The sequence below is a fragment of the Podarcis muralis genome, chromosome 1 (assembly GCF_964188315.1).
Source record: "Podarcis muralis chromosome 1, rPodMur119.hap1.1, whole genome shotgun sequence".
Classification (NCBI taxonomy): Eukaryota; Metazoa; Chordata; class Lepidosauria; order Squamata; family Lacertidae; genus Podarcis; species Podarcis muralis.
Genome location: NC_135655.1, coordinates 84079703 through 84104065, shown reverse-complemented (window position 1 = coordinate 84104065; position 24363 = coordinate 84079703). Strand labels below are relative to the sequence as shown.

Sequence of the window (24363 nt, the reverse complement as noted above, 5' to 3'; positions counted from 1 at the left end):
ACAAGCAATATGGGTTTGTGAGGTAAGAGAAGTGGGAAGAGAGAGGGGAGGAAATGGGGGAATAGTAAAAATTTATTATTTCACATAGTATATGAGCAAAGCTTTTATGCCAGTGTCATGTGAGTGGTTACTTTATTTTTGCTAGCGATGCAAGAGACCAGAGGTCTTGGTTGATTTCATTTGGTTAATTGCAGTGTGTTTTGTTGGTGTGTAGTGGGGGGTGTTGTTGGATCAGGTTAACCATATCAATTCATATGCTATTGGTGGGGATTGGTCATTTCTTGTTGGCTTGTATATTTCACTTTGTGTATGTGTAGAGCTGAGATGAAGTGGGAAACAGGGAACTCTACTACTGAGGACAAAGCAGTCCACTGATTCTGCATCCTCATGGAGTAACCCGAGATCACAGAAAAGGGCCTTGGAAGTGCCAGCCTGGGTCTAGTGCTTCTCAGTAGTGCCCTTCCTCAGGCTAAGCTTCCTTTCCTCTATTCACCCAGTGAATTCACCCATTTAGGCTTGAGGCTTCCCTTGGGCAAGCTGGGTGCTAGCCGTGGCAGAGAACAGTGGGAAAAGATTGCCCTGCTCGTCACATCTCAGAATGACTCAGAAGGCAGGTTCCCATGTCTCCCATTCCTTTTCATCTTCAGTGGACGCCGTCACCAGCAGAGTGGGGTTAGCAGCTCTGGAGAAAAGAAGAGAAAACCCCCGCCGGGGCTGAGAGAATGTTTGATGATGGCGGATGATATAAAAGCTGAGCTATTTCTGTCAAGGTCAGAGTGTAGCCGAGGTGGCACTGGCAGCAGCGGCTTCGTAGAGCAGGGAAATGAGGGATCTCGTCAGGAAATTACCCTGCTAATGGGGTCTCCCTGGCACACAGCAGGCGGGAATCCCAGACATTCTAGAGCTCTGATGGAAACAGAGGGAAGAGACCAGCACAGGGGTCGCTGAGAGATGAGGGATTGGACTGCAAGCTGGAAAAAGAGCACAGATAAACTGAAGGGGCAGAAATGAAGGTCCCCAGGGAGAAATATTAGGGCCAGCTGTTGGGTGGTGCGTGGGTACAGCAGTCTATTCCGCTTCCATAGAGAAGGGCATATCTTAGCCTTACAGTTTCGAAAATTTAGAATGATCAGGGTTATATCTATACATGCTTTTGCCAATTTACTTTGGCCCCATCTTCACTACACAGTTAAAGCATTATCATACCACTTTAAACAGTCTTGACTTCCCCAAAATAATCCTGGGAGCTGTAGTTTGCTAAGGCTGAGAAAGTTGTTAGGCGACCCATTCCCCTCATAGAGCTACAATTTGCAGAGTGCTTTAACAATCAGCGCCTCTTCTCAGGGAACTCTGGCCACAGAGATGCCAGCTAACTCTGAACACGGTGGTACCCCATTTGTGTTTCCCTTTGCATTTTGGACATACCTTCACCATCACCACCACCACCACCATCCTTTAAAATCAAACGAGGAACCTCTGCTCTGGGGTCTGAATATGACCCTCCAGACCTCTTACCCATCCCTTAGGACTCCCCAGTCTACGCCCCTTACTAATCTGTTCTGTCCTGGCAAAAGCACTCAAGGAGGGTGTAGAGCAGGACTATTGAGGGGTGTGGCCTGGGGAGAGGGGTATGGTGTGGAGAGGGGGTGTGGCCTGCAATAAGTCCCAAGGGCCAAATAGACAGGCCTTGAGGGCCATATTTGGCCCATGGGCCTGAGGTTCCCCACCCCTGACCTAGATCTTATTTCCCCCTCACACTCAGAGCCTCCAGGCCATTCTTTCCACATATATCAGGCTTTCATTGACCTACTTTTCTGTCAGATTCAGCTTCCCAGGCCCCTGTCCTCGTACACTCAGGTGCTCTCATTTCTATTGTTGTCCCTCACATTTGTCTTTGCTCCCCTGGGACACTCCCTAGTCCCAGGTGCCCACAGTTAGGCAGTTTTTAGCCTATTCCCTCCATAACCTGCTTTTCCTTCATGCGTCTTAACAATGGCTTTCCCCTGGCTGTATAGACCCCTCACCTCCACCTCCACCACCTACCACACTCTCCAACTGCTAACCCTGAGGTTTGTTTCTCCACATCCCTTGTCTCCCCTCTTCTGCCTGAGCCCCCTCCCTCTCACCTGCCAAGCTCCCTGGATCTATGGGCTGCCCTTGTCGGACATAAATTTCCCCTGGCCATTCCCTGCCCATAAATCTTTCTGCTGCAGCTCCCCAAGCGCTGCGCTTCCTGACACCTGCCCTGCCCTGGACCATCCACACCCCTTGATTTAATGCCAGGCAGATTTCATTACTGCTGCTTGCTCTCCTCCCTGGGTCGTTAATGAAGATGTTAAAGGAGAAAAGCCCTGCCCCCGACCCTGTGCCCCCACTCATGTCCTGCACTCAAGTGCATCCGCTGCAACTCATCAATCTCTGCCAGCATCCGAACTGTTCACAATGGGTGTCACCGCAAAATGTAGTGTTGTAAACCCTCCCTCTCCTCCGCCATGCTCAGGTTTCATAGGCTCATCTCTCACCCATGGGCCAGCAGGCAATCCTGTCCTAATTCCCCTGCCAGGGGATGGAAAATTTGGGGGAGGTGCCACCCCCGATTATTCCAGAATTTTTCACAATTTTAGGTGCCGCCCCCCCCCCCACATTTTTCCGGGTGTTTTCCAGGCCTTCACATCTCTAGCAGGCTCTGTCTCTAGCAGGTACCATGCTCTTCTTTTTCTGGGTGTGTTACTGCTTCCTCATCAGAATTCAGTTCATATATTCATATGATGTGTTTGCCTTCAACTAAGCTAGGTGCTCCCCCACTCCTCCAAAAGCAGCTTGCAGAATGAACCCTATACAAATGTGGTACCCCTAGGTGAGCTTGCAAGCTGAGCGCAACACATAGGCAAGGTATAGTTGCACACTAATCCTTTAATAAACCTCCTTTTGCGGCCTGCTTATACCCCGTATTCGCATAAAGGGGGCATCATACGAGTACACTGGGGGGGCACACTCCTGCCTCTGGCATCAGATATGCCACCTGGCCCCATTTTTAGATGTCCGTATATTCACATAGAGACGCAGGTGGCGCTGTGGGTTAAACCACAGAGCCTAGGACTTGCCGATCAGAAGGTCGGCGGTTCGAATCCCCGTGACGGGGTGAGCTCCCGTTGCTCGGTCCCTGCTCCTGCCAACCTAGCAGTTCGAAAGCACGTCAAACTGCAAGTAGATAAATAGATACCGCTCCGGCGGGAAGGTAAACGGCATTTCCGTGCGCTGCTCTGGTTCGCCAGAAGTCGCTTAGTCATGCTGGCCACATGACCCGGAAGCTGTATGCTGGCTCCCTCGGCCAGCAAAGCAAGATGAGCGCCGCAACCCCAGAGTTGGTCATGACTGGACCTAATGGTTAGGGGTCCCTTTACCTTTACTTTATATTCACATGTCATGAAGGGGGCTCTTGAGACTGCTAAAGGCAGGACAGGGCTGTGAAGCTCTTGGCAGACATCTCAGTTTGGTAGTCCACAAGTTTGGAAGAACAAACTGCTGCTACATGTTTGTATGCTTTACACAACCTCTTTGCTGTCCCCACATGGTGCATGGCCTGTCCTTCAGTCATGCACTTTCCAGCATATTCTGAGACCCACAGGAGAAGCTCAACTTTGTGCTCTGCTTAGTTGAAAAACAGATTAGACATGAGTTGGGCTTTTTCTGTCACGGCACATACTGTATTCTGTGGATCTCTCTTCCTAGAGTGGCCCATCTGAACCCTTCGTTAAAGCTCAAAGTGGCATTAAGACTAGAAAACAGTTTTACAGAGGATCTGGAGATCAACAACAGAACATCTGCTTCATCCACAGCCCTGCTGGTTCACTCTGGCCAGGTAGAATCATAGAATTGTAGAGTTGGAAGGTTTGGAGGTGGGTTTTCCAGAATTCTCTCCACCCTCTCCTGGTTTTTAACTTTTTTTTCTTCCCATGGGCATTGAGGGCGGGTGGCCCCCCCTCCTTTCCTGGAGGGTATCAGGGATGCTAAGTTTTGGACCCTGCAAATCCAAGATCACAGCCAACACATCCCATTGTTCCACTCACACAGGACCACAGACAGAGCAGTGGTGGTGCAGCTTCCCACTGTCCATGGCAACAAGGAGATCTCCACCTGTGGATCTTACTTTCCACCTGCAGAGAGGGAAATCCACAGCATCCGATGGCCCCTTTACTGCCCTCCTCAAGCGTTTAGGATCACTCCCTTAATATTATTCTGACTTTATTATGTTGTTTTAAAATTATGTTTTATGGTAGGCCACCCTTGTTAAAATTTTGGGAGGTGGAAATGCGTAGTGTTTGTTGGTAGGTTGGTTTGTTACTGTGTGTATCTTTTTAAAAAACCATTCGCCCCCTTGATTGCCCTGGTAGAGAAGTGAGAATACAAATGCTTTTAAGAAAATTGTAAAAGAAAATAAATACAGTTTAAAATAAAGACATCCAAGAGCACTGGTAAAAGGGAATATGGAACATGCCACAAAGCAAAGGAAATTGCTTTTCACATCTCCATGCCCCATGGCAACGAGTGCCACCACAGAGTTGCCAGGTTGTAGCCCACCTTTCCATTTGCCGCTGCCTCTGGGGATGGGGCAGTGATGGTTTATCCTGCCTGCTTCTGCCTTCCTCCACCTGCTGTGCAGCACACCTGAAATCTTGTTCATTACAGCAGGCGAGGGGAGGCAGGGGACATGCACAACAGGGCGGTGGGAGGAACGGATAAGAGAAAATGCAGCTGCCTTGCTTCCTGCTGCTTCAGGAAATTTAAGGCTGCAATTCTATGCACACTTACCTGAGTCTAAGTGCCGTTGAGCTCAGTGGGTCTTCCTTCCTGATAAACAGGCTGCACTGCATCAGAGCAGATCTCCAGGTTGTGTCCTGACAACCCTAGTTCCACAGGCCCAGGCAGCCACTGGTACCCAAACATCACTTCTCTGGACCTGTATAAACTTGTCCCATGGGCCCCCCTTCTCTCCCTCACAAAAGGCTTTGTCTGTTTTGAAAAACTGGAAGATCATTTGATGTTCTTTCAGGTTTGTAGGTTCCTTTTCCCCAAGGGTGAGAAGTTCCCTTTAGCCGCTGCTTGATGTCTGAGGGATCTAGTGTTAGTTTGTCCATATGCTTTCTGGAGATGAGAAGCCTTACTCCCATATGTTTTGAGGCCTGTCAATCCACTCCACAGTACTGGCTGCCAGCGTCCATGGAATCTCCATGTCCCTGATTAATATGATGTTTGTCCTTCCTGCCTTCTTATCAGTCAGCTGCCACACCATCTTGACTCATCCTGCCTGTGAAAAGGAAATACAATTCCTACCCTCCACGGTTCAGGATGTTGCTTGTTCTGTTCTAACTCTTCTACTAATTGGTTCTAAATCGTCGTCGTCGTCGTCATCATCATCATATTCAGATCCTGTCCATCTAGCTGGGTTTCCCCAGCCACTTTGGGTGGCTTCCAGCAAAATGTAAAAAGAATAATAAAGCATCAAACATTAAAAACATCCCAGTACAGTGCAGCCTTCAGATGTCTTCTGGAAGTTGTGCAGATCTTTATCTCCTTGACATCTGATGGGAGGGCGTTCCACAGGGAGGGTGCCACTGCCGAGAAGGCCCTCTGCCTGGTTCCGTGTAGCGTCACTTCTCACAATGAGGGAACTGCCAGAAAACCTTCAGAGGTGGATCTCATGAGATCATAGGAGAAGTGGGCGCCCTTTATAGATATTGGTGAATAGTTTGCATAAACCACCTCCAAGTGTGATCCTCAGTTAAGCTAATCTCCCCGCCCCCCGCTCCGCCCCTCAGACTAGGCCTCCCTGGACCTTTGGACCCAGTAAAGTATTTTTTTCACTCACCATGCAAATAATTGGGCTTTCAGTAACACTGGAAAATGAAAGTGAGCTCAAATTGGAGGCGCCATCAAAAGGAGTATTTAAGGGGGTGCCATTTTATCCACAGACTTTCCTCAAACTAAGCAATGGCAAATGGATCATAGTTGGACTGTCCAGTGGCTATCTCTGAAGCATCTAGACTGAGCCCAGTCCCATGCTTTGCAGAACCTCTGTTGCTGAGCTCAGTTTGTTTCCATCCCAACACCTATTGATGCAGTCACACACACCCCCCCTTTAATATAGACACTTTGCACAATTCCTGGGTAATTAAGGAAGGGCCTCCCCACCATCTTGGGGAAGAAAATATGCCTCTTTCTCAATATTTTCATAATCACAGGGACTTTCAACACCAGCACGAGAGAGCAAGGATGGATACGGAGAAAGAAAATCGCCTAGTATTTGAACATCACAGAAAGGATATCAACATCAAGACAACAGCTATATAGCTGAGGGGAGGGGTAATGGGGGGTTTTCAGGGGGAGGAATCAAGGATTCTTAGAGCTTTCAAGGCTTATCTAAGCACTGTACAGGCATAGAGCTGAAAGGGGGGAAATTAATTTCGAGGTTAGTCACAAGCTATGTCAACTGTCCCATCTCACACACAGTGCAGCTGACCCCTCCCCACTTGCCCCCATTATAACTGGCCCACTTTCCACCCAGCCATGAGGCCATGTTTGGGTAGGCACGGCTGCCACAGACATTGCACATTGGCAGGGTTAAATCAACCTATTAGGCAGAAGCTCCCAGCAAAATGACATTTCCTCTCGCCCGGCAGAGCCAGGAACTACCGTCCTCAGCTGTGAGAAAAACTAATATAAAGCTGCCCTTGTGTGAAGGGCCCGATGGTATCAGGGAAGGCGCAATAAATCTCAGCAAGGAACACATTCACTGAGACGGGCACAGCCACACACATACGGCTACTCCACACTCTCAGAGACTCATACACAGATATCTCCTTAGGAGACCCCTGGGTCTTTCTCTGTCGCACACGACACATCACCCTACACAACAAGCACATCCAGCTGCCATGGGCAGGAGCGTTGTTGGCCCCAAAACAGGTGCATGTAGCTGTTCCTCACACACACTGCTACCCTGCTGCCTGCCGTACTGATAACCCTCACCTACAAAACTAATATATCCTTCACCATGTGTTTGCCAGCCTTTTTTGTGGACAGAATCCCTGCGTCTATGACAGTCACAATTCAACAAGTACAGCACAAACATGCAGTGATAAGGAAAGGCTCACCTGTTGATTTCTTGAAAGCCATGCAGGTGCTTGTGACGTGCAACTTGTCGACACAAAAGATGGCAACCCTCACTTAACCCTCATGCCTGAAGCATATGGCTGCCCCTTAGAGCGGACAGGCCCCAAGTATTTATCAGAGAAGGACACAATTTTAGTCTCATATTGCAATCCAGAAACAAAATGCATTCATATACCGGGGTCTCACCAGCATGGGCGCAATACAACACTGGCTATTACCCCTCCCACAAGACACATATATACAGAAACAGAGCTATTTCTCTCAACACATATGTACATGCACTTGGGCATCACTACCACAGACAATAAGAAGCAGTACCCTATAGATATAAACATATCAGTGCTCCCTCTTACATATCCCTTGCAGACTGACCTCTTCTTGCATACTGCTTTTGTCCCATCTCAGACACTTCCCCCTGTGTAAGGTTATATACATAATTTAAAGTGCACATGAATGCAGAAAAATTCCTCAGTAAGGAGAAGTGAACCCTAGAACCAAAGAGTACTGAAATAGGAAGCAGACCCTAAAAGACCTCATATTTTGTCAGTGCACCCACTTACTCCAAAGAAGTTGAGACTGTTGCAAACACTTAGGTTATTGGCGAAATGACATTTCCCCCTCCTTGGGCTCCCAGGGATTTGGCTGCAGCGGTAGTGTGTACAGTGGCCCTGTCTGACTCAAGATCCTGGACTTAGTCCTCTTAGCGCCCCCTCCTCTTTAGAAGGCCATGCTTTACTTCAGTTGTGAAGCACACAATATTTTTCCTCCTTGGCACCATTCTGTGCTTTGAAACAGCTTCTACATTTCTGATACGTTAGAGCAAAAAAAAGAAGAAGAAGAAGAAAAGCCAAATGAAAAGACCAGTTTGCCAACCCTATTATAAGAAGGAATTCTTAGAGCATGTGCAGTTGCACATTTTTAAAAACAACAACACTAAAATCATAGCACTACAGAATAACATGGTGCTTTTCTTCTGCTGCCTTGATACTAAACACATTTGCTTGGGAATAAGTGCACCATTTCATTGCAAAAAGGGGTAACATAAATTTTAAGTAAATAAATAATTAGATGATCATCTGTAATCATGACTGCCCCCTGACAATACAATGTTTTTAAAAACAAAAAGAGAATGTTGTGACCAGTGTCAGCCCGGTGGGCCCCTGTATGTCTATCTCAGCCTAGGTGCTGATGCTGGGCTTGTTTACTTCTGCCTCCATCAGCTGCTCTTCGGGTGGTTGTGTTGTGTGGCTCTGGACTTCAGTCGTAACGTCCAGCCCTTGCTGAACAACCAGGTGTGCAGTGGCAACGGCTCAGTGATTGGTAGACACACTCCAGATAGGGGCTACCCATTGGGCCAGTGACTGCGGCTGAGGGCCATTTGTTATAATTTAAGAATATGCAAGGTGGATACATGTGGTGGACACAATCATGTTTTAAGTGACCATTCTTGACAGGGAGCCACATGAATGCAGCTCCACGCAAGTGAAATAAGTGTGTGCAGCCATTTTAAAACCAGCAATTTTAAACATGACATTCCTTATACACACAATGTACAATCATAATCCATGAGGGTTTGGAAGTTGGGGGGGGGGGGTTGGAGGGAATCTGTCCAAATCTTAGTCACTCTATAATATGTAAATAGACAGTTGCCATCTCCTTGCAAGTGCTGCCACCTGCTGACTAACTGGAAACTTGGTGCTATGAGCACAGGCTGGTTTTGTTGAACTTTGAAATAAGTCCAGCCTTGGCTGAAAATTTTGCTAATAAGGGTATTCAGACCAGCAGTTTAAGGCTTCTTTGTTTTTCATGATCATGCAAGGAAGTGCCACAGCCTACTCTGCATTCTCTCTTCCACCATTATTTGCACCCCACTCCCTCTTTTTTCCACATGAACATTTGTGCTTTTATGTCAGAAATCCTTTTGTTGTTTTGGGGGCATCAGCTCTCTCCTCACTTGGCCAAACTAAGGGTGATTGCCACCTTCAATATTTATATGTATATATTCTTCAGAAGGCAGCTATTGGTGAGAGATTTTGGAACATTGCCATGGGCATGAGAGGAAAGAAGTCCAACTATTTTTCCTGTGCTTGCAGCCACGGTCCAACACCAACACAGCTGGAGTTTGTAATAGCTGTGGAAAGGGAAACAGACAGGCTCAAACGTTTAAGAGATTCATGGCACATTTAAAGTACTTATCTATGCTAGGGTAACAGCTTTAAGCATAGATGCAGATTTAGAAATCATTACTGGAATTTAAAGAAATACGATGCATCTTGCCATGGTGGGGAAGGCCATGTGTGTCTGCTCAGTCTGCCACTCACATGCTCAGTGTTGACGGACAATTTCAGCGCCCCTGCTCGCTTCCTAGGGTTATTCAGCTTTAAACTGGGGACGGAGTGGACAATCCTTCAAACAGAGAGTGCCTTCAGAGAGAAGACTTTAAAGGAGGACACATGGCCACCCTCATGATTCATACAGGAATCCCAACAACCTGAAGTCACTGCATCTTTCTCATGTGGTACTTCTCTGCTAACAATCCATGGCCTAACCACACTGGTGTACAAATGCATGTGTAGGAACCAATATTCAAGGTTAACAACTCCCCACCACCACCAAAAAAGATGACCTGGGAACTCATGGGACCCTACCCAAGTAAATGCCTTATGTGTGCTTAATCTATTCCTACATGAGATAGATTGTTTTAAAGAACGCTGGACTCAGTGAATAGATGTTATTCTGCCCATTTGGGCTTCAGCAGAGTTACTGTCAACTTCAGATTGGAACAGAGAGCAGGCCCAACCAGAGCCAGAGTGCAGTAATTACTCTGGATTGAGGTCAGAATCTGGTATTTGACCCTGAGATAATCTTATCTCTTCAAACTGTTCTTGGTAGCATAGAACATCTTGCTATATCAGAGTATGATTTATCAGCTGTATTTTAAGACCTGGGAGATGTATGGTATATCAAAAGAAATGAGCAAATGTATGTTTAAGTAAACTTTCTAGTTTAATATAGAAAGCAGAAATAAAAAGTCATAGGATTAAAGAAGTGTGAAAATTAAAAATAACTACATGCAAGCTGGCTGCCGCCTCCTCCTCCGTTTAGTAGTTTACTCATGTGCCACTTTTCCATGGTGAACCATGTTCAAAGCAGCTTGCAGTAGCATCAGAAAAGTTTGCATAATAAAATACAGCCAACATTTCAGGATCATTCACTAACCTCAAAGCATTATAGTTAATAGTCATGTAAATATTAAAAGGCCAAACATCTCCCATTAATATGCACTAAGATTAAACAACCCACTAATAATTCATACTGTGGCCTAACAATAGAAAGACAAAAATACAATCCAAACAGCAAAAAGAGTACATTTAATCCTAAACTAAATGTTGCCCCCAGCAACAGCCCCCTAACAATACATTCCGGTGGATGTTTGCTTAGAAATATATTCCATTGTGTTATATAGTACTTTCCTAAACCAAATAAATGTGCATCGGGTTGCAACCTACGTCAGTCAATGCAGGCCCGGCTCTCCCAGGCCAGATGGAAATAAGCCAGAATGAGAAGCAAGATCCTAATGAACATTGGCAAGCGGTGACAAGGCTTGACAAGGCAGTAAGCTTCCATTGCATTGGTACAAGAGGTTACATTTTCAAAGGCCAGAAATCCAAGTCCAAAGCAGCTGCTTCCCACTTGTAGTTCCAAGTCACATCATGGATGCAAATTGACAAGAGGCTCTTCCAGCAAAGATCCATCATAGACACAGCCAAGATCCATCTTTTTAACTTTCTTTAATACAAGAACCTCCTATGTTTTTTTTCTAAAGATCTCAAAATCTAGTATGAGGGATTGCATTAAAAAGTCATAACCAATCACAGCCTTCATTCACTGTAAATCAGCTATTCAGATTACCAGGATGTAAAACAAAAGCCTGTTTCTGAAATATCACATTCAACAATGTTAGAATCCAAGTAAGAAATCTTGCACTACCACATCAGAAAGAGTTCCCTATATCCTGTAGCTGGGATAATGTTGGGATAAAGTTTATAGTTTTGCCATTAAGGTAAATGAGCAGATCTTGTATATAGCCAGTCTGTAGTCATTCACATATGGCACAAGAAAAAGGAAATTCCACACAAAAAAGGGCTATATCCATATTAATTAAATTTAAAGCCACATTGAGTGTTGATGAGCTTTCTTTTCTCAGCTATTGAACTGGGTTTCTTAAACTCGTCTGTTCTGTTGTGCTTCGCATAAAGACATAAAGTTGAAGCATCATTAAAGAGGTACAAACCTCCTTAAGATTGGTTTGGCTAGACATCTTGTACTGCCCTACTTCCTCATCACTTTCCCATCCCTCCTCTGTCCTTGTTATTTTTTTACAGTGGATTTCTGTCATTGTACCTGTTTACATTCAATAACCTAGATATGACTTGATAATTTAAAAAAATATTATTTAACAAAAGGTAAGCCTAGCTACTTCCTGATTCTGGAGCCCAGCTAGTGTCGCATTGTTGTCTCAAGGCCTCCACCCCTTTCCTGCACAACCACATCAGATTTATAGGTGTGGTTGTGAATGTTCTGCTACAAATGCACAAACTCCATGATTTATAAAGAAAAAATGAAAAGACCAAGCTTGCAGTTCCAGGACAAGAAAGTAAGTAAAAATTGTAAACACATAAAGATTAGTACTTGGAAAGCTAAGGGTAATAAAATGAAAATGGAACTAAATGAGGCAGGATGCACCATGACAATTGTGCCAGTTGGCAGAATGGGCAATAATCATGAATTGACTAACATTAGCATAAGCTCACAGAGATAGATAGACAGATAGATATAGATAGATAGATAGATAGATAGATAGATAGATAGATAGATAGATGATAGATAGATAGATATAGAAGGATGGGAGGGAGGGAGACCACTGCTGACCCTTGGTAGGGTCTGACTCAAGGAAAATATTAATTAGGTGGCCCAAATCTTGGGTCCAGTTCACACATTATGGAGAGGCAAGCCCAAGTGCATGCTCAACAGTAAGCTGTATCCAATTGTGGACCCTTGGCAAGTATCCTTGCATGCTACATGTAACCTTCATGCTGTACATTATTTTGTGCACACTAAGAACAGGTGTGCCTCTAAGAATGTAGTGTGTGAATGGGTCTCCTTCTTTTAAAGGTGCTCGGAATACACCTGTGCTCCCCATTTGATAAGGTTTCTATTCCCTATTTAGGGTTCTGTGAACCGAAGATGGGATTGTGACCTATTGCTCCTGATATAACTACATGGCTTTGCAGTTACATGACAAGCTCAACAGATAAAACTGTTAAAGGCACAAGAGCTCTTCCCGAAATAAAAGTTGGCAACCCTAGCTGAAGGGCCTGAATAGTTGGCAGCCTATTAAGCATAGAGCAGTTTTCCAAAGCAGCCCTGGGCCTGTTTGACTGCAAACACCATACACTCCTTGTTAGGGGATGAACAAATCCCAAAGCTTAGTTGGCACCCTCCAGCCTTCAGGATGTGGGGTTTTTAAATGCTGCCTCCCACAGCCTTGAAGGGGAAAGGAAGGTCAGAAACAGAAAAAGGCTTGTACCTCCGCAATGCTTAATTACTGAGGGAGATCAGCTCCAATTGTTGGCTGTAATCAATATTTATTAATTACCACAATTAATTGTGATGCAGAATTAGGGCGGTAATGAGTGGAGTGTGTAATCAGGAAGGGCTCGTTAGGCAACCTGCAAGCTAGACAGGGGGCAAGCTGGCAGGCAGCCACTCGAGAGCCTCTGGGAGTGACAGGAACAACTGAAACAGATAGGAAGGGCTTTGAGGGGGAGGAATAGGGCAGCACCAGCAGGCAGGTGCATAAAGAGACTGTGACAAGTGGTGTTGTGGGTGCCGGTGTTCTGTGCCCTGTGGCAGGCCCAACATGCCTTCTTCATTAGTTTTGTCACCTCCTTAGCAAATGTGGATCAGGCCAGTGTCCCATCTAGCCCAGTATTCTCTTCTCACAGAGGCCAACCAGATCTCTATGGAGAGAATATGAGCAGGACTTGAGGGCAATGGCACTCGCTCTCCACTTGTGCTCACCCGCAACTGGTACCCAGAGGCATACTGAGTGGAATTCAACTAACTAGTCCCACTAGAGCAGGGGTCAGCAACCTTTTCCAGCCGTGGGCCGGTCCACCATCCCTCAGACCTTGTGGAGGGCTGGACTTTTTTTTTTGGGGGGGGGGGGGGATGAACGAATTCCTATGCCCCACAAATAACCCGGAGATGCATTTTAACTAAAGGGACACATTCTACTTATGTAAAAACACGCTGATTCCAGGACCGTCTGCGGGCTGGATTGAGAAGGCGATTGGGCCGCATCTGGTCCCCGGGCCTTAGGTTGCCTACCCCTGCACTAGAGGAAGCCAGGGCAAGGACTTCTATTAGCATAGTGGGGCTTCCCCTCCCCCTGCACATACAAACACACACACACAATTTGTCCGGGGGGTGGTCAGGAAAACCCCCAAAACTGCACATCGGGGGTGGGGTGGTGGTGTTCCATCTGACAAGCTGAAAAGCTTACATTGAAAGAACAATTGCCATAGTGCTATGCTGAATTCCTCCTGCTGTTTCCAACAGCGGAGATAGAACATAACCATTGTGGCTAGTAGCTTTATCCTCTTAAAATGGGTAACCAATACCATTTCTTGTGTGAATGTATTCCTAAATGTAACTGTAAGTGCTGTGTGAATAAGTATTTATTTATTTTTTTAATGTTTGTCCTGAATCTTCCATCATTTAGCTTCATCTGAGGGCCTCAAGTTCTTGGAGATGACCTTGCAAGGCGAGCCATTGACATTCCACTGGAACAGATTAATATTCATGTGGGAAGCGTTTAATAAGCCCTAGGAAAGTCTTTGCCATTGTCAGATTGCTGGGAGACATTGTCTCCCTCCTCATTTGTGTGGCAAGTGGGTCTTCTGAGCCACAGGCCCTTCCTTACCCAGTGGAGTAGGAATTGTCGCAGTGGTGGAGGAAGGGATGCTATATTTGTGGATGGAGTCAGTATGGCCAAGTTTGAGAGAAACTGGCAGTGTATTTTACCCCACACCAGAATCTGGCAGTGAACTGAGCTGATGTGAACCCTCTTCACAATTCATCATGAGAAGGTGATGCACTCTGCCCCCCCCCCCACGCTGGCCCCACCCTTGACGCCTAAGGACTCAGCATAGATGCCTGAAAAGGAAAAGGATATGTATCTTCTTGGGAGCAGTACAGCTTTGTAGAAGTAAAGCTTAGCCCACAGAGGCAAGGGGCTGGGGTGGGAGGAGAGGAAGAGAAGGAAAGGGAGGATGGGACAACTTCACAGAATGGCATCAGAATGGGTTCAAACTGTGCTGGGTTAATGTGGTAGGGCGGCAGAGAAGGAAAGAGGCACGGAGCCATGACAAGACAGCCTCAGGCCTGTATGTTGCCATTGCCTGTCAGGCGTGGCCATAGAGAACTTTGATACAGCATAAAGTTTGATTCCTGTTTTTCTCAGCTGGATTTGAAAAGAGGGGTTGGGGGCTTGTCGTCTGAATTATTCTGTTCATGATACCCTTACTGCCTGTTCTGTGAAGCCAAGTGAAATGTTCTAAGTCTGAGCAAAAATGGCCTCCCAAAATTCTCTATTTGCTGGTAGCAAAGTTGGAGGGAAGGCATTTTGCTGAATATTCTCCCAGAGCAGAGCAGATTGGGAAGGCAGAATTCCCCAGCAGCTGAGGAAGCACTCTCCCCCCCCCCCAAAAAAAGCAGTGGGTAAACCTGGGAAGCCAGTATTCAAGTCCTCTCTTAGCCAGAAAACTCACTGAGTGACCTTGAGCCAGCCATAGTCTCTCAGCCTAACTTACCTCACAGGGTTGTTCTGAGGATAAAGTGGGGAGGGGGGGAACTTCTGTGTGCCATTTTGAACTCCTTGGGTGAAATAATGGAGAGAAGGACTGGAAAAAGCAAGAGCCAAGCCCACAGCTGCTTACATTCATATGAAAACATGGTGCCATCACCTTCAATTCTCCACCTATTCATGGGCGAATTAAGGTAGGGATGAGGAACATTTCACTGAATATTCCCTAGGGGGGAGTATTCTCCAGCAATCAATCAATCAATCTCCTTTATTGGCATAAAAAAGTGCATCATATACATAGATCAGAACACAGACACAGTTAACGAAACGTAGCGCGGGGGGGGGACAACCTGTGGACCTCCAGATGTTGTTGGACTACAGCTCCCTTATTCCTGACCAATGGCTATGCTGGTTGGGACTAGACAGCATCTTAAAGAGCAGAGCCATCACCTTGCCAACAAAGGTCCGTATAGTTAAAGCTATGGTTTTCCCAGTAGTGATGTATGGAAGTGAGAGCTGGACCATAAAGAAGGCTCATCGCCAAAGTATTGATGCTTTTGAATTATGGTGCTGGAGGAGACTCTTGAGAGTTCCATGGACTGCAAGAAGATCAAGCCTATCCATTCTTAAGGAAATCAGCCCTGAGTGCTCACTGGAAGGACAGATCATGAAGCTGAGGCTCCAATACTTTGGCCACCTCATGAGAAGAGAAGACTCCCTTGAAAAGACCCTGGTGTTGGGAAAGATGGAGGGCACAAGGAGAAGGGAACGACAGAGGACGAGATGGTTGGACAGTGTTCTCGAAGCTACCAGCATGAGTTCGACCAAACTGCAGGAGGCAGTGGAAGATAGGAGTGCCTGGTGTGCTCTGGTCCATGGGGTCACGAAGAGTCGGACACGACTAAACGACTAAACAACAACAACAAATGGGAGTGGGAGTCCAATAATATCTGGAAGGCACCACCTTGGCTACCAATCACTTTAAGAGTGGGGGTGGTACAAGCCACACCACACACTCCTGGGCTACTCAGCTGAATGGACAGTAGTGGTTTCAGGCTCTTGACATTCATAAGGGGCCTCTGAAAACTCAATACTCGGCTGTGCTTGATGCTGGGAAGGACACCCTGTAAAACTCTTGTCACTGCATCACACTAGCAAACGGGGCTTCTGTGCTGCCAGAGTATCTGCAGTGAAATGACAGTGGTTCCCTTTGAACGCTGTAGACAAGCTCCCCCTCCCACATAGTGGAGGCCGTATTGATTAAATGGTCCTGTTGGCAAGTGGTGCAGGTGCATAAGATTGAGGTGGAGGAAGCATAGAATCCGGAATGTTGTGGGTTCTAAATCAAATCGCAGGGAGGGGAAGATGTCAGTGGCAGACCTTGGGTTAAGTACTTAATTTGTTCCAGAGGTCCGTTCTTAACCTGAAACTGTTCTTAACCTGAGGTACCACTTTAGCTAATGGGGCCTCCTGCTGCTGCCGCGCTGCCAGAGTACGATTTCTGTTCTCATCCTGAAGCAAAGTTCTTAACCCGAGGTACTATTTCTGGGTTAGCGGAGTCTGTAACCTGAAGCGTATGTAACCCGAGGTACCACTGTATCATAGTTGCGGCGCCTCCCAAGGGTTTGCACTCAGTGTGACCGAACTGGTTGCAGTCCCCTAACCCTGTCTCTACAGATGTATTGGGGTTGGCTAAGGGGTCGATCACACTGGACATAGGCCCAAGGGATTTGATTTTGAGAGGCCGACACAGAATCCTTTGGAACCGGCAAGCAGGGAATCTGGCACACAAACCTAGCAATTTAGACACAACCCAGAGGGTAGCTCAGGCTAACAATGCCTAGGGGCAAAAGTGCTCTGTCTTGAGGAGGGGTCCTGACTAGCAGGTAATTGCTGAGTGCGCTGGCCGAACACAAGGTTACTGTAGGCAATTAAAAAAGCAAATAATGTGGGGTGATGCATGCACACACACACACACACCCCGTCCCCAGGAGATGCGACAGCACCTTCAGCCCTCTCTTACCTGAGATAGAAACGGGTGTTTGAAGTATTAAGGGCAAAGGGAGGGGTGTTGATGCTGGGATCCACCCCTTCCTTCGCTCATCACAGAGCAGCCAGTGGCATCTGACACAATTGGCTCACTGTGGTGGAGGGGACGGGGGGCTCCCTGCAGAAAGCAAAACATTGCAGATGAGAATATTGACTTCCCTCGGGTGGAGCCCCTGGGAAGATCTAGGACACTCAGCCTCAGGGCTCCACTCTGCCCAACGTCATCCGTTGAGCCGGGGGTTTCTCAGCTGTGGTGAAGATGCCCTTGTCCTGCTGCCCAGATGGGTCCCCTCCTGTGCCCAACTTGGACGGCTCCCTGGCTCAGCTCACCTCCCGCTTCCTGCGTGCGACCAAGCTGCACGGGCTGCACTACATGGGCTCACGCCAGCAGTCCTGGGCACAGCGTCTGTTCTGGAGCGGGGCTTTCTTGACATCGCTGGGGTTGCTGTGCACATGGTCAGCCAACCGGATACAGTACCTGCATGCTAAACCGGTGCACACCAGAGCCCGCATGAGCTGGTCCCCCTGGATGCAGTTCCCAGCGGTCACCTTCTGCAACCATAACCCAGCACGCTTCCTCCAGCTCACCAGGCCGGATTTGTACTCAGTAGGACACTGGCTGGGGCTGACCTACAAGAACCACTCCCTGCTTCCCAGCGTCTTGGAGGAGTTGCCAGAAGAGCAGCGCCCCTGGCTTAGCCGCCTGGCCAACTACACCCGCTTCCTGCCATCACGCCTCTCTCCACATACAATGGAGAGTTTCTTCCATCGCATGGGACATCAGATTGAGGACATGCTGCTGGATTGCCACTTCCAGGGCAAACCTTGCGGAGCCCAAGACTTCACCCCTGTGAGTGGCTTCCGTTCTGCACCAGGACCTGGGGAGGAGGGGTAAAGAGGCTGCAAGGATGAATAGTCAGGAAAACAGATTACAGCCTTCTTAAAACACTTGGAATCAATTTTTGTGTGTATATGCAATAGGGAACAGGGAAGAGTTGGAGGATATATTTGCTTTTTCAATGCATGTTTGAATAGCAGTGCAGCAGCTCTCATCTGCATTAGCAGCTTGAATTGGTTGGTGGTAGTCATTTGATTTTAACAAATCAATCCAGAATTAATAGGTTTCAACTTGTGTGCCCTAAGGGTGCAGATGCAAGGGAGCAAGCTGCACCTTAGATGAAGATATAGCAGAGCCTCCATCAGGGAAACTCGTGGTCCATTCACTTTGACTCTGCAAAAGTCCCTGGGTTCAGTTCCTTCCTATGTTGTGGGGAGGCAACATTCATCCGCTTGCCAGAGACACTGTCTCAATCTAGACTGTTGCTGCTTCTCTTTGATCATCAGGCAATTGGCTTCAAGATTTGTGTTGCTGAGCTGCAGAACAAACATGGCACTTGCAACAGCCAGGAACTGTTGCCATGAGGGTATTTGCTCCCCTTATCCTCTTAGTCCCATTTGACTTGGCAGCTGGTCCAAAGTGACTGTGACAGTCAGGGGCGCGAGCGAGCGCACACACACAGGCTTCTTTTGGGATTGCCTGCACCTTGGAACATGCTCCAGCATCTTCTGCAATGTGTAGGAGTTCCATGGCAGCTGCTGAGAGGTTTCATGGGAGATGAATCACTCTGGAAAATATCTCCTGCAGGGTGGAAGTCTGAAAAATACTCATCGAAGCCATACTTTGTGAATGGGTGCTAATCACAGATAGGGAAAGTGGATAAGCTAGAGTCGCCTGCATGTGTCAATTGTGTGAATAGAACATTGTGCAGTTATTGGAGAGCAGCACAATGTTGCTGGTCCTGCCTTCCATCAGGCATTCTGTTGGTCCTGCTCCAGGATGGCTGTTCATAGATATAAGCATTGAAGAAGCCTACACATGAGCAGTTGCTGTTGTGGAGGCTTCCAGGTGATTGGCACTTCCAACCAGAAAGGTGTCCCAATTATGAAGAAGAAGATGATGATTATACCCCATCCAAGGTGGCCTTCAGCATCAATAGGACAAGCTGTCACGTGGAGGTTTCTTCAGTACAGATGTCCATGCCAACAGAAAGACTTTCAGGGGCAAGCTCAGCAGTGTACCCAATGCCAAGCAAGGGCCAGCAACACATCCCTGCTCCCTGGTTATTGTGTGATGCCCTAAGGTGGCTTAGGCTGATGGAATTTCATAAGAGAGAGGGCAGGGAGACCTCATGGGGCAACCCAGAAGGAGGAAAAGAGAATTACAAGGCTTGAGGCAGACAAGGTAAATGTTTGGTGGCAATGGATGGTTGTTTTTCTGCTGCAAGTGATGAATCCCACTGCAGTGGACTGGGGTACTATGAAATCTAAAGTTAGATCTAAGTATACTGGGGGCTTTTTGGGGGGGATGTTTGAGAAAGAAATATCGGCTATTTTAGTTTTGTTTTCCTGCCGATCAATATTGCTTCTCCCTAGTGTTTTTAACAGCATTCCTCTTGTACCTATTATCATCTCACTTTAAAAAACTACTTGCTTGCTTTGGCACAAACTGTTAATTTCTGTGTGGCTTAAGGTGTTGACCTAAGACGGTCAAATTATTGTGTGTATCTGGACACTGTAGAAATAAACCAATCCTAAATATTGCTGATGGATCCCACAGGGTTCAGTACCACCAGAATAGTGGTGGCCAAAGAAAGTGTTAGTTGCTGTAGAGTGATTGGGGTCAGTATCCTGACCCAACCTGGTAAACACAAAGCGGGAAGTGCTTGTCTCAGAATGATTTGAGGGAGCAGCTGGGCTTTTTGAGGGTCCTTGATGTGGGAGGGGACACCATCACAGCTTGGGACCAACATGGGTGACGTATCAGACGCTGACTTTGAGGTTTATTCCCCTTGGTTATTTTCAGTCCCAGCCTTGTCCTGGGATGAAGTGGCCCTGCTGGTATATTCTTTGCCTCTGTAGCTGTATCTCCCCACTACTTTCCTGCCCCCGCTTAGTCTCCAAGGGTCAAGTACCATTTATCCACTTATTTCCTGAAATACAATGTATGCCATGAACTCACAAGAGCTCTGCTGGATGAAATCAAATGCCTCTCTCCAATCCTGCTGTTTCTCACAGTGGACAGCCAGGTGCCTTTGGGAAGACTGCAAGCAGGACATGTCCTCTCTCTGAAGAATCTGACACCCTCTTTTTCAGTTGTGTGTGCCTCCCTCCTTCCAGCTATATGGTGTATTGGGTTCAGGCAGGATTTTTATACCCACCTCTCTCCTATGCCAGAGAAACTTCTCCCCCAGTACCTTGTAGGGCTTACAACTTAGGCAGGCAGATCTCATAGATCTTGTCAGGGGAAGAAGCCATGGTAAAATGGAGGTAGAGTAAAGGATAAGCCAGATGCTGGAATAGCAGAGGGGTTGTTCCAATTCTGGGTCAAAGGCCTTGGCAGAGTTGAGTGGGGAAGCTTCCTGCTCCTCCTGGCTACGTTGGCATGCACAGTATATGTTGGGCTTCTAGGCATGACGGGCCCTTTCTCTATTCTGCCCCTTTCTCCCCAGGTCTACACACGCTATGGGAAGTGCTACACATTCAATGGCGACCGGAACAAACCACGAGTGACTCGCCAGAGTGGGATGGGCAACGGGTTGGAGATTATGTTGGACATCCAGCAGGAGGAGTACCTGCCCATCTGGAGAGAGACCAGTAAGAGCTGGGAGGGTGCTGGGAGAGAGGAAAGGACGTAGAAACATAGGACGCTGCCCTACAACAAATTAGACGATTGTGCCTTCTAGTGCAAGGGGGTATGTGTGCTCAGGCCTGGGGGCCAAGTGCAGCCCTCCAGGCCTTTGACTGTCCCTAGGGATTCTTCCCAGGCCACATCCCTCACAGCCATGGTCCACAACCCCCTTCATTTCTTTTGCCCGACTGGAATGTGTCCTTGAACTGCAATAATGCCTTTCGCTTGCCTGGATGGAGCAATGAAGGCGTAGAAGCCTCTGACTTGTGTGGGACTGGACTTCCGTTACCCTGCCCATCACTGGCCTGCGACACCTGGAAAAGGTTTCCCACGAGGCAACAACCATCAGGCTGAAAAAGGCTTCCCATGCCTGATACAGTTTATTATTGCCCATTCTGAATTTCAGAAGCCCTCCAGGGTTTCAGAGGAAGGGTATTCCCAGCCTTGCCTGGAGATGTCAGGGATTGAACCTAGTGCCTTCAGAATGCAGAACATGTGTTCTGCTACTGAGCTTAAGATGATGGAGTCACTGTGCCAGCAGCTCTAATCTCCTTGCTCCCCAGCTCCCCTTCTCTCTGCCTACCTCAGTCCTCACTCTCCTGATAACAGATTCCCTCTTATATGGCTCACTGATGTCACTATTTACCCCCAGAAGCCAGTGGGAGTGAGCAGGAGGGATTAGCTGCAGTTTCGTGAAAGTAACTAGAGGTTCACCAACATTTTTTCAAGTGAAAGAGCACCTAAAACAACCAAGTTCTACTTCCTAATCAAAGGGTTAGGAAGCACAATAAAAAAATTATTCATTACAAACATAAAAAGCATTCATCAAACAACCAGATGCCCTAATTGCTATACTGTATATTACAATTTTTTTAAAAAAGGCACCATGATTACCAGTTTGCACATACTATCATTTAAGACACTGATGTGCTGGCATATTCAAATGGATGCTCCTGGCAGCACATTTGTGATATTTGTTTAAAATTATAATACATAACAGTAACCAGAGCTGTTTGTTTTATTAATGCTTTTAATAAAATCAAGAGTCCCCACTTGATTAGGCGTCAATCAGCTGCTCTGCTCACAACAGTTGGAAAGGACAGGGATGTATGAATGCAAAGGATAGACATGAAGATCTCATTAAATTACTTGGCTAAATTTATTCAGCTAAGGTCTAGCAAAACCTTCCTTAACTATGGCCTCATTCCTTCCCCTTGCAGATGAGACATCATTTGAAGCCGGAATTCGAGTACAGATCCACAGCCAAGATGAGCCACCCTACATCCACCAACTGGGGTTTGGAGTCTCTCCAGGTTTCCAGACCTTTGTGTCCTGCCAGGAGCAGAGGGTAAAGACCATGAGACAAGGGAAGATGAGTGTAGGGCTGGTGGGGTGGGAGGAGAAAAGGGCTCCATACAGTAAGGGGGCATAGAGATATATGCCTCTGTCAGGGACAGGTAGATGCAAAGTGTCATAGCCACACTGAGTAAAGAGGTAAGGATTAAGCATTGCTCCCAGTCAGTGAATGTTTATCCCTAGAACCTCCCTATGAGCTGTTATAGAGGAGGACTAAGCAGTGGCTTTAATGACATGCTAGGCAAACATCCCAAAAGGATCTGGACTTGAATGTCACTGTAACAGGCATTTGATAGCCTAGCATCCAGGACTCTTACCTGGTCTGGTTCATTCAGGCTAGTTGGAATGAGAATTGGACAACCTCAACATCTCTCCCACCAGACCCTAGCCTGTAGATAGCAACCAGATGTGATGCTGTTACAGTGACCTCCACTTAGCAGACTGGACCATGGGTCAACCAGGATTTTTTAAAAATCAGATCATTGCTTGCAGAGAAGTTAAATATAAATGATAGGTCTGCTTGCTGACATCTGGGGGGGAAAACCCAGCAGCACAGCACATCTTAATGCTATTCAGCAAACTCCACAACTTCTCAGCTAACTCTAATGCAGTTTGAATGAAGACACTGGAGTGTTTACAGATCTTTTGCAGGGATTGTTTTGTGCTTTCTAATGAGGAGAAGCAAATCTATACACTTAAACTGGTTTAATGGTTATTCCATCTTTCCAGGGAACCGTGACATTTGTAATTCAATAGAATAATAAGGATCTTAGGAGAGAAAAATCTCAGCACCTAACCAAACTACAATTCCTAGGTTTCTTTGGGGGAGCCATGAAAGTTAATATGACATAAAAGCAATATAAATCTGTAGTGTAAATACAAGGTGCTGATTTTCTCAGTGCTCCGGGAAGAAGTGCCTAAATCAGGAGGGGGCAGCCTTTTTGGCTCATCAGGCCAGATCTTTATCTACCCCTTCCCAACCGGCAATCTTTGTCAGGTGGGCAGGACCACCCACACATCAATCATATGATGTCATAATGATGTCATATGATTGATGTGCGGATTGTCCTGCCCACCTATCAAGGTTGGCCCACAGGGTTGGGGGAAGATAGCGACCAGGCAGGATTGAACTCCCTGTGCCTCAGTCAATGTGTGATGAATTTAGTCCTGCTTTCTGCAGGGTTTGGGTGCACCATTGAGTTTCCCACCTTAAATGATTGTTTCTTCACAGGCATTGGAATCAGAGGGAAAATCTGAAATGGCAAAACACAGTTCCCATAATCAGAATGAATTGCAGAAGCTTATTTCAGACCCAAAAAAATGCAAGACAGCTGCCGTCCTTTTAGAAGCATTCCTTTATCAGACGTTACATTAATTGCATTGAACTGTGTCAATTTAGTGCCTCATTTCCTTCCTCCACCATGTTCAAATTAAACTCTACCTAGCTTTGTTTTAATTTTAGCTCAGCTTCAGCACAAGGCAGTGAGCAGTTTAAAATTTTTCATACATATCAATGAATTGGCATATGCAGATGAGCAATCCTCGTTCCATCTAGCCGGGTGGCAACTCTGATTATTCATCAAAGAATTCCACAGCATTACAATGAATGAAAGAAAAAATCACCGTAAAAAAGTGTTAAATCAACATTTGTCATTTGAAGGCTCATTTCTTTGCATTCTGCCAGCATCTGCCAGAAAGAAGTTGATCACATCACATCATGTAGGCTTTCTCATTAGATATTGATCTTGAAATACCACCCCCCTCACACACCAATCACCTGCCTTTGTAGGGCTTATGCTTAGTATTTATATAGCACATTTCAAGTGTTCAAGGTACACGTTATTGATAATGTAGTACAAGGTACTGAGTACTTGTATCTCTCTAGCCCTTACACAACATTCCTGTAAGTTGGGCTGGTGTCTTAATAGAGCACATTGGAAGGGGAAAGAGTGCAGAGGCTGTGAGGACAATGACTTCCTTATGGGAGCTTGTTCTTGATTTGAGATTTGAACTGCAAACTTCCTTAGCCACTGCACTTGATCTGTATGAAGAACTGCCCTTTTCCAAGGCTCAAATGAAAACTGTTAGATTCATTCTGCAGATCTGTAGTGAGAGTACAAAGCGTGCACACTCCGAAATGTCAAGAAAAATCTGATGCAACTGTATTCCCATTAATACAGAGCTCACTGGTGGTGCCTCATGCATGGGTTTGAACTTCCATGCTGATGGG

The 24363-nt window shown here is 46.6% G+C and overlaps 2 protein-coding genes across 4 annotated transcripts in view; both read left to right on the top strand.

Moving 5' to 3' along the window:
• ASIC4 (acid sensing ion channel subunit family member 4) overlaps window positions 1-24363 on the top strand; it is a 211674-nt gene that overhangs the window by 169274 nt on the left and 18037 nt on the right. For all 3 annotated transcript variants that reach the window (XM_028740988.2, XM_028741004.2, XM_077933775.1), the window contains exons 2-3: window positions 20599-20743; window positions 21998-22125. In XM_028740988.2, the coding sequence (XP_028596821.2) occupies window positions 20599-20743; window positions 21998-22125 (273 nt within the window). The remainder of the gene's footprint in view (window positions 1-20598; window positions 20744-21997; window positions 22126-24363) is intronic.
• Window positions 14439-18002, top strand: LOC144328844 (acid-sensing ion channel 2-like). The gene has a single exon (XM_077933810.1). The coding sequence runs from the start codon at window positions 17349-17351 to the stop codon at window positions 17982-17984; it is 636 nt and encodes a 211-aa protein (XP_077789936.1). The 5' UTR covers window positions 14439-17348; the 3' UTR covers window positions 17985-18002.